Here is a 10,506-nt window from a genome sequence, read left to right as displayed (position 1 = left end):
ACTCGGTTTTAATGTCTGCAGAGTTGGTGTTTGCTTGTCAACACTTGACTTCGCTTTGTTTTAGGTGCATGTGTGCGTGTGCGTGTATATATGTGTGTGTGTGTTAGTGGGTTTGCAATGAAGGATGCAAAATTGTAATCAGACGTCTAAAAAAAGGTCCAGAACGTCTCACCCAGCATCTGTTCAGAAAGCTATATGTTATACATAAATATACACACACGCACACATACACACACACAAATATATATAAATATATATATAGTAGGGTTATTTTAAAGTAAGTGTTAAAGACAAAAATGAGGAAAATTGTGATCTTTAAATTGATGTCTTTGTTACCATGTACAAATCAACCCTGAGTTTGTAAATATTTGTATATGTATTTCTAAACCTGTTAAATTTTTCTATGCACTTTTTTATTTATATTATTTGTTTAAATAAAGATGTTAAGACGTTTCAACAAATAAGTTGTATTTATTTGTGTATATCAGGGTTTTTTTTGTTTAATCATTGAATTTAATTGGATCTCAGGATTGTGTGTGCTTTCTATTACGGCAAATACAGGTGGCAAAAGTCACACACTCATGCTATGTAAGGGGGAGACCGGGATGTTTGTAACGAAGGGATGGTTGGAACGCTCTCAGTTTGACCACTCAGAATCCAGCTGTGGTGATGTCATCAATACAGTCCATGCCCACTTAAACAAATTCAACTCACTGGTGAAGCCTCATGCCTCTTCCGAGTCGAAAACTGCCTGCTCTGGAGCCCCAAAGAAAAAATTATCAGGTACGAAAGTTAAAAAATAAATAAATCATCACATATATTTTTGGCACAGTTTCTTTTGTTTGATTTGATCCGTTATTGCTAGCTTCGGAGCTAAATGCTAAAAATGGTTAGCTGCCTAACATGGGAACGGTTGTAACTCATAAAAAGTGATACTTGAATGAAGATTGCTGCCCTTGTAGGTAGGGATGTAACGATTCATCGAAAATCGATAAAATCAATTTAAACTGCCTAAAAATCGCATTGATGTAAAAAATAAAAATAAATAAAAGATGTACTTACAATCGAAGTCGGGAACTGGAATTTGAATCAAAGCAGGGCATGAGTGAAATGTCACATCCCTATCCCCTTGCAATCTTTTGTCGAGTCCTGTGTTATGTAAGTGAAACGTCACACTGTTTTTCAACCATCCATTTTAATATTGAAATGCAATAGTGTGAATTAAAAAAAAAAGCCACATTTTCACAAATGGGCAGTCAATGTTCACAATTGAAGATAACTCAGGGATTAACCGTAACGTTTTAAATTCAAAGGTCATATTTGATTTTAAAACCCAACAGATGGACCAGGTCAACATAGATCAAGTCCTCCAAACTGGTGATGCAAGAAGACGCCAAGTGCATTATTGCACTGTACAGATGTGTCCTATTGAAAGCTGTCAGTGTTGACTGATATGTGACGTGTACAGGTATGTGCAACTGATGTTCCAGTCTGGGGGGAATTCGTGCAGCGGGTGGCTCTTGACGTGCCTCTGCATGGCCACCAGACTGCTGCAGAACTCTAAGCACAGGGTGCACCGGTAAGGGGATGCCCCACCATGAGTCCGCAGGTGCTTGATTATGGCTGAGAAGTCCCGGGAGCGCTGACCACACAGACGACACTCAAAGGGTTTCTCACCTTTGGCACGAGAGGAGGCCATCAAGAGGTTTGTTATTTTTACATTTAAGCAGTTCTCACGGGTCAGCCAAGATCCTGTAAGACTCTTTAAATTTCACTTACTCACCTGTGTGAATACGGTGATGCGTGTCCAGTTGATGCTTGAGACTAAACTTCTTAGGACAGTGTCGGCACTGGTAGGGTCTCTCTCCTCTCAAGTCTTGCCCGTTCAATCGGCATTCATTGTCTGTCACAAAGAGGCGACAACATGCGCAGGCTTCACCTATTCAACAGCAAGGTGCAAGAAAATCAACCCATCATGGTTTGATTTCAACATGATGTAGTTCCATTCATACATGTCAATATCATTGTGAAAAAAAAATCCAATCTGTCTTTGACTATGTTGTAAAATATGCCATAGTTGAATCAGCTGTGTGATGATTTGAGTCAGCATCATGTCACTTTGTGTTGACTTTTCTGTCATTGTCGTAGTGTTGAAGTGAAAGAGGTGAAAAACAGTGTGGTGAAGGGACCAAAGTACCAGGTCTCTGGTCTCTTTCCCTTGCTTATAGTTGGGTTCCATTGCATGGTTTTAAGTTGTAATATCACCATTCAACACTACTTGGCAGTCATGGCTTAGTTGCGCTTGCAGTCTTATACTGACTGCCCTGTAGTTTATTTTGTGTAGGCTTAATATTTTTTGGGTTGTTGTGGATTTGGAATGACATGCAATACAAACGTAGTACAGTACCTCAATAATATTAACCTTTTGAGTGAGTACATTTTTGTTCAAAAGAGCTCAATTGGGGTGGGGGTGGGGGGGTGATCCACGCCACATGCATATGTATGGGAGCGAAGAACTGCCAGTATACAATCCAGCCATGTCAGCTACATTTAAAATAGTACACGTTGCGTGCGTGATTGTGTGATGTTGTTTTTGCACACACACCACACTTGTGTGCAGGACATACTGTACTGCAGCATAGCTGCATCTCATAAACCACATGCTGCACTCTGCTCGCAAAACCACAACTCTCTTGGTTACTTTCCACTGCGTAGTTCATCATTGGAGGTCAGGACAAGTGTTGCTTTTTTTTTTTTTTTTTGAAGTGTGACATTATCTTTCGCATCGGCTTGACGACACTCTGCACCAACACCACTGATGCGTGCTTTTGCTTATTTGTACATTATGTCGATTATATAATTTGTATTGTGTGTTGGCTTACGGTGGTTACCTGACGGCAAGGAGGCAGGGTCTCGACGCGGTTGTGACCTGCAGTGGTTGCATTCTTTTACCATGTTGGCTTTGTGCGCTCCTGGGCAACTGTGGAGAAAATTACTTTTTTACTTTGTTTACACTCAGCTTTTATAACTCACGATACGATATGAAGCCAATCACCAGGTTACTGTTAAAAATGGACTCTGCACATCTAACTACGAGGAGTGACTCTAAAAATAAACAATTGAAAAAAAACCATAATTCCTATTCATGATGCTATGAGTACTACTACTGCTACAACTTTTACTAGTTGTATGGCAAGCCTTTACAGGTTGACATCATATTCTACTTGGGTCTACTAGCCGCAAAATGAGTCGGACATGCTGGTAGATATAAAAAGTTTACACACCACTTTTCAAATGCCAGGTTTTGTGATATACATAATTAAATGCGACCAAGATAAATCATTTCAATTGTTTTTCCCACATTTATCATGCGACCTATAACCGGCTGTCCAACTGAATAGCAAAAATAAATGAAATCGTTTCAAGGAGAGGAAGTAAATGTGAACAACCGAGATAATGTGATAGCACAAGCGTGCACATGCTGTTAAAACTGCCGATTTGGCTGCGCTCAGAAGGATCCAATCATATTTGGACTCATGTTAAGTTAAAGGAGCGTCAACACACAACTGCCACCTTTTAAATGTAAATGTTTAACGGCAAAATAAAGTTCAGTTGTTTTAGTAGGCTTTTCCTAACATTTTTTTAAAACTTTCTATCTGAAGCCTACAGGCTTTGAGCACACACAATTGCTGTTTGGAACTCTTCACATTTCCCTTCAGGTTGACTCAGGCGCCAATGCATGATTCTGCCACTGTCTTGTTTTTGTGATGAGCACTGTTGTGTTGTGTACCGGTTTATAGGTCACGTCAATGTTAGGGTGTGCAGTTTGATGTCGCGAGTAGCACGTAGTTGTTCGACTCGTGTGCCTGATTTGTGAAAAAAGTCACGAGTTAAGACTTTGTTGTTGTACCAGTGCACTAAACCTGTCGTCGAACTTTGGAATAAAATCTCAAACGGATTGACATACGACTGTGATGCCAATAACTGCTACTCGTATTACTTCTTCTGCAGCTGATAATAATAGTCGAGTTCCGCATTACAGTCATAGGTGAGCCCCATTCCAGCTGAGTTTAGGTGAGAAGCGGCTTACAAACTGGACTGGTTGCCACTCAATCGCAGGGCACATACACTCTACCAGGGGTGCCCAAACTTTTTTGACCGAAGATCTACTTTTCGATCAACCAACCTCCCGGGATCAGCCCTCCAGATTCCCATTCTTTGCCCGTCCCCTCAGTGAATTACACAAAACAAACTCTGAATGAGAATAATGATAACGATAAAAGAATAGCGCAACAACTCTGAGAACAAGCTGCAACTGCAGACTGCTGAGCGCTAATAACTTCCGGTGACGCAGTCACACGCCACCGTAGGTTAAAGATGACCTGCTTTATTTTAGTTTCTTTTTTAAATACTTTTTGTGAAAGGGAGACTGATAGAATGATTAGGGTGCAGTGTGCATTAACACAAAAATATATTACTAACATGAACAGAGACACAATTATTATTATTATTATTATTTCTTTTCCTCTACACCCCTCGGATCGATTTGGGACCAGTCCCTGATCTACTGGTCGATCACGATCGACGTAATGGGCACCTCTGCACTATACAGTACAGTAGACAAATAACCATACACACTCGATGGACCATTGAGAATCTGGATCAATGTGAATGCTTTTAGAATGCAAGACGGAGTACCTGAAGAAAACCCAAGCAAGCGACGGGAAAACACACAAATTCCACACCACACAGGTAGACCAGAGTCAAGCGAAATCCAAAAACGAAATAAATACATCAGCCCTGAGAAACTTTGTAGAGTAATGCCATTAAAAAAAACTACACTGTCTGAGAGATATTAATGTAAATAATAGGCTATGATTAATATTATACTTTTCATCATTTAGAAAAGACAGCGTGGCATCTCTTGTGATGCAGCTCATTAGGTTGTGCAGGTGTACCTAATGTCGTGGCCTGGCCTTTGAGTCTATGACTTCCTCTCGTCTCGACTACAGGATAAATACTGTCATGCTGCATTGAAGTGGGAGGAAGAGGATCATTCAAAGAAACACAGTAATAGTTGGGGGGTTTTCCCCCCCACAAAGTTCCAAAACAGTTTCACAGAGTGTAGAAATTGTCACTTTTTGCCACGCAACAGCGTTTCGGTGGGTGGAAAATCTTGATTTGTGCAAAGGAGGGGAGAAATGTAGGGGACTCCCCTACACACACACAATTGGGTGATACAGTGTGGAACGAGAGGCAGCGCGCATTTATTCAAAACAATTAAGAGTGATCAGTCGGTTTTGAGACAATTCATTAAAAAAAAAAAAACAACAACTACATTATTGATATTTGGAGATCTGACTTTTTTTGTTCATTTTCATTCTAAAAGCAGCACATGCCGATGAGTCGGGTGTTTTAACGCTCTGAAGGGAAAAATCAAGTTAATGAATGGAAATCATGTCATGCAAGCACAACTTGAGGTAAAAAAAAAAAAGGACTGATGATTCACAACATTTCGGGCAGACAGATAATGAAGAGAACGGATAACATGTAAAGTCTGTCAAAAAAAGATTTCAAAAGACATTTTAAGACATTTTATGAGACTGCATTACATACATCACTATTGATTGTGATTCTTTTATTTTTATTGTTATTATTAAAACCCCATCGGAATCAGTGCAAAAAAAAAGTTTCCTTACATCTCTGATTAAAAATGTGTTGACCACTGTCAGATATTAAAATACTTAATCATGTAATGTAATGTATTACATAATATAGAAATATTATTCTATAACAATCGTAATCGGAAAATCGAAGATAACGTTGTCATCTATCATCTGATTGTATACACGCATATTGCCTAGATTACCGTATATATGGGTGTGTGTGCATCTAATATATATGTGTGTATATATATGCATAATATAATATTCAATACGCCTCCTACTACTACTAAGAGCATTATAGTACTTACCCGATCTCACTGGTTTTGTCTGCCTTCTTGCTTGCCTTTATTCTTGTCACCTGCAAGTCCGGTTTGATGTTACCTCCCGTCTCAGTGGTGGCAAAGTAAAGCTGTTGTCCATAAAGTGGATGCAAGCCTGCTACCACAGAGCGGTTACTCGGGGATTGGAAAGGGGGTCCTAGAAGAGGGAAGATGTGCGGTGTGGGGAAAGTGATGGCATGTGCTGCAGTGGGCTGAGCTGCTCGCAAGGTGGAGTCGTTCTCGGCTCGACGTCTCAGGCTGCTTGCGCAGCTCCACATGTGGTTTGGGATGGTCCAAGGAGAGGAGGACGAGTTGGAGACTGAGCTGGTGATGACGCTGCCTCGACTGTATATCGTCAATTTGGATTTTTTTCTTGATTCTTCTGCGGTTGTCTTTTCCGTGATATTGGTTTTGGTGATAGGAGCCTCTTGGAGGTTCTCCTCCGCATCACTCTTTTTCTTGAGCTCCTCTTCCTCATCGCTCTCACTGGTTCCTTTGTGTCTTTGACCCACCTGCCCTGTTCTGAGTGTGTCCAAGTGGCGCTGGCACTGCTCCTCCAGCGGGTGCATTTCCAGAAACTGAGCAGCGAGGAGAAGCTGTTGCAGATCATCTTCCGACACCTCCAGACTCTGTGTGTAGGCAAAGTCCAAGACCTGCTGGAAGGTTTTTGGTGAGAGATCCTCCAGTCTACAGTGGACCTCTCCGTCTGTGTCCGCTTGGGCGAGTTTCTGTTCGAGTCGTCTGCTAGCACAGGCCAACACCAGCCGATGAGCCCGAAATGTCTGGTTCTTCACCAAGATGAGGGCATCACACATTGAACCTGAGCGCCGTAAAGCGTTGGCCCGCTGCAGGAAATGGAAGTATTGACTGTTGTTGAGTCGAATCATCACTGAAATAAACACAAAGGAACAAAGGAGAAAAAATGGGTTCAGGTTGAGCTTTTCATCCATTTGTTAGGTTGCTACCAATAAAGTACCAAAATACAATTTAACCCCCCCCCTGACCCCCCACATACACAGACACGCACACACACTCGAAAAACTGCTCTCACGCTCCCCAAAAATCTCTCTCTCACACACACACACACACACACATACAGTATATATACTGTATATATACACACACACACACACATATATATATGTGTATATTTTATATATATATTTTAATATATATTTATATATATATATATAAAATTGGTTTTATGTTTTATCTCTATATGATGTATTGTAATGCTTACAATTGAATATAATTCATTCATTTGCATGCGTGAGGATGCCAGTACATTTGGAACACACGTTTCTGCACCTACATTTGTTTGTTTGTTTGTTTATTGTTTATTGAACATATTAAATATACAATACAGCAACAAATTGGCAAGAAATGAAGGCAAGCAAGATATAAAAAAGAAAAGAAAATTATCATCATCACAAATTATATGTTCAAAGGAGTAGGAAGAAGTAAAAAAAAAAAAAAATCGAGTCCTACCCCTTGTTATCTACATTGCCAGGAACTTGCGGTTCTTGATAAATGATGTTACCAAATACAGTCCCTTGTCTGATATGGCATCCGTTCAAATCTAAACCGAGGTCAGAGGTTGTCTTTTTTTTTTCTTATTCATAGACGCATCGTATCATAGCTGATATCACATTTGAGTGTTGGCAACTGGGCTTGTGTCTTCTGACAGATTTCACACGCAGGCCGTAAAGCCACAAAAGTACTTTCAATGTTTTAAACCGTAACGAAACACTCGACAACATTGCGACAACATTTGGATCGCACATATCTCAAATTTAAGTTAGAACGAGATTTTCGAAAAAGAGAACCCCCCGCACCCCGCTGTATAATCCGTTGTACGGATGGCTGTTAGACAGCCGAACCTTTAAGATGATGCAGCGTGTGATGAGCCACATTTTCTACAAACAAACCCCTTTCACAGATGGAAAGTAAATGATTAACAAAATGAGATATAATTTACGTACTGGTATTTCTTGAGAACGTGCGGCAGTTTTTAAAATGATAATTTTGCAAATTGTACTGTTGAGATACCATTGTTGTGTTGGATGATTGATCATGGATGAGCTTGATTCGTATAATTCTAATCCTCTGTCGCGTTCTTTGCACTGCATTCTAATGTTGTTTGTTATTTTACTAACGTATACAATAAACACACACACGCCTAAAATATACTTTTTTGTTTTCCATGAAAATCCACCATTGTAAATATACCGTACACTACCATTTAAAAGTTAAGGATCACGTAGATATCCTTTTTTTTTCTTTGATAGGAATTGGATAAGCATTATTTACTTATTAACCAAACTAATAATGTTTTACCTATTTTATTTCAAATTTTTTTGTTCTCAACATTGTTTTTCTTATATAAATAAGGCCATGTATCAGTGACCCCCAAACCTTCAAATGATATATCGTTATCGATGCATGAACACACAAATAAAAGAATAAATACAGTGTCCAGTGCAAAATAATCAATTTCTCCAATTTTGCTATTGATAGGTAAATGTTTGCATAACTCTCTAAACTACTGACAATATTACGTTAACTTCGAAATGCCAATGACCAATATCATCATCTATCTTCACTCGCATTTCTGGCAATATCATCATTTATTTCCAAAAATGTAAAAACATTCAAAACCTCAAAACCACTTGTTTTCCCTTGGCGTTTTATTTTATTTTTATTTTTCTGTACATGTGTAGACTGTATAGCTACTTATTTACAATAGGAGCCTTCCTTATCCGCAACAGAAATCAAACAGCAGCTTTGTTAAAATTATTCCAACCTTATATCACATTTTTAAAATGTTATTATTATAATTATTTATTCTTATGGGGGGGTTTTTTGTTTTGTTTTTTTATTTTTTTGTAACATTCAGAGTTTTGCATCCAGTGACTACCTTTTGGACATGAAAAGCTATGACAGTACAGCTTTTCACAACAATTTTATTTTTAGGGTCATGGTCAAGTCAATGCAAGCATTAGCACGTAATTCAGTTTTCTTCCCCTCGACCAGAAATGTAGGTTGTACCATTCTGCCGCAGGAAATAACTTACAACCACAACTGTACATTCTCCTGTAATTCTGTCGACATTGCTTTCTCGATGACACTTACTGTATTTTAAGACTTGCATGTGTTCTATCAAAATTGACATGTTTTGCTGGCACCGTTTTTGATTTAACCTCACTGCACAGTCTAATGAAATCATTTAAAAAAATTGATGATGCTCACTTTTGATGGATTATATCAAAGAGATATGTGTGTGCAATATATTACTTAGTTCGATTCCCACTTGTCAATGTACTGCCGCGCATCATACTGAGACCTATTGCTAATATTTTGCCCTCCCTAAAGCACATTAGCGACAGCTCTTGTATTAATTGACATTAAACTGTGCAATTGTACCTAATGCTGTGACCTGTAGGAGCAACCGTCTCTTGACTGGACATGAACATGAACTTTAGCTTCTGTGCTTAAGAAGAAGAGGACCTCGAGATCCTCCGCAAAAATTCCAAACATTAAGGGTAATGATCAGTCATCAGACGAGTGCGTTCGAATGTGTGTACTTACAGAAAAGTTGATGAGACACTTACTTGGTCGATGGTGAATATTCTTCCAGGTGAATGATGGGTCGTCTTACATCATGGCAATGACGACTTGTCATTGGGGATGTACATTTAATGAGGGAAGTTTCCTCTCATGTTTGTGGTCCCTCCCCTTCATCCCTCTCTCTCTCTCTCTTTGGTGCATTTATTGCGACCTTATTTTTGGCATTTATTAGTCTATCTAGGAACTGAAGGCGAAAAACCCCAAACACTTTTTCTCATTTTTGTTGTAACTATCTGTAGTACCTAGCAGTAAAAAAAGAGCAAATTATTTGGGATGGGAGGCAGGGGGATCCCTCTCTGGCGCCATCTTGTACCTCTCTTTTAATTTTTAGAAAACCACCGCTCCTGATGAAAACCAACCAATCAGGGATAGAAGGCGTAACTGACCAGCTGTTACGCTGTTACCTGTTATGTTGGACTTGAGGAGCTATACACTAAACTTGCAATAGCCACTTCCCGTTGGCAACAAAGTTAACAAAAAGGAATTTGACAGATCCTGAGACAAAAAGAGGTTGAACATAAGAGTTGCTGTCTGTAATTGAGAGGCTTCGGTTTGGTTAATGTTTCCACTGCAGCTGTGTGGCTGGGACACCAGTAGGATTGAGTGTACAGCGTGGAACTCGCCAGCAAATTGAAGAATAAACACAGCACACCATTGTATGAATTTGGCCATCGCCTGTGGCCAAAAAAAATCATTGTACAAACGCCTTAAAAAGCCATAGCAGCCTAGATATAAAAAAGCAAAACAAAACAAAAAAAAAGTTGCTTAATCCTCAAAATCTAGTAAGGTCAAGTTTACTTCTTTTTAGATATTACAAAAGTTATTACAAAAATCTCATGGTTTACACCCAAGAATTAATATAAGGAAAAATGAATTGGTATGAATGGTTTGGA

The 10,506-nt window shown here is 39.2% G+C and overlaps 1 protein-coding gene across 3 annotated transcripts; it reads right to left on the bottom strand.

Annotated features, from left to right (window-relative positions):
• Nucleotides 1-921: 921 nt before the first annotated feature.
• zbtb32 (zinc finger and BTB domain containing 32) lies at nucleotides 922-9,654 on the bottom strand. 3 transcript variants are annotated; one of them, XM_086114253.1, is made up of 5 exons: nucleotides 9,598-9,654; nucleotides 5,975-6,875; nucleotides 2,892-2,980; nucleotides 1,784-1,903; nucleotides 922-1,677 (listed from the first exon to the last, which is right to left on the bottom strand). In XM_086114253.1, coding segments are annotated over exons 1-5 (1,350 nt in total). In that variant the 5' UTR covers nucleotides 9,599-9,654; the 3' UTR covers nucleotides 922-1,438. The 3 variants fall into 3 exon arrangements, with proteins under 3 accessions (XP_085970379.1, XP_085970378.1, XP_085970377.1); XM_086114252.1 differs by having other exon boundaries at nucleotides 924-1,677; nucleotides 1,784-1,939; nucleotides 9,575-9,633; XM_086114251.1 differs by having other exon boundaries at nucleotides 925-1,677; nucleotides 1,784-1,939.
• Nucleotides 9,655-10,506: the final 852 nt, after the last annotated feature.

This window comes from Hippocampus guttulatus, chromosome 6, assembly GCF_054856545.1.
Source record: "Hippocampus guttulatus isolate MCC_2025c chromosome 6, RoL_Hgut_1.0, whole genome shotgun sequence".
Taxonomy (NCBI): domain Eukaryota; kingdom Metazoa; phylum Chordata; class Actinopteri; order Syngnathiformes; family Syngnathidae; genus Hippocampus; species Hippocampus guttulatus.
The sequence above is the reverse complement of the archived record's forward strand: the minus strand, read 5'-3'. Positions and strand labels throughout refer to the sequence as shown.

Excerpts from the sequence above, each read along its gene's own strand:
- zbtb32 (XM_086114251.1), bottom strand. Across the intron at positions 1,940-2,891 it reads CCCTGCCTCCTTGCCGTCAG|GTGAAGCCTGCGCATGTTGT; the intron begins GTAACCACCGTA and ends GCTGTTGAATAG. Across the intron at positions 1,678-1,783 it reads GCATCACCGTATTCACACAG|GTGAGAAACCCTTTGAGTGT; the intron begins GTGAGTAAGTGA and ends CTCGTGCCAAAG.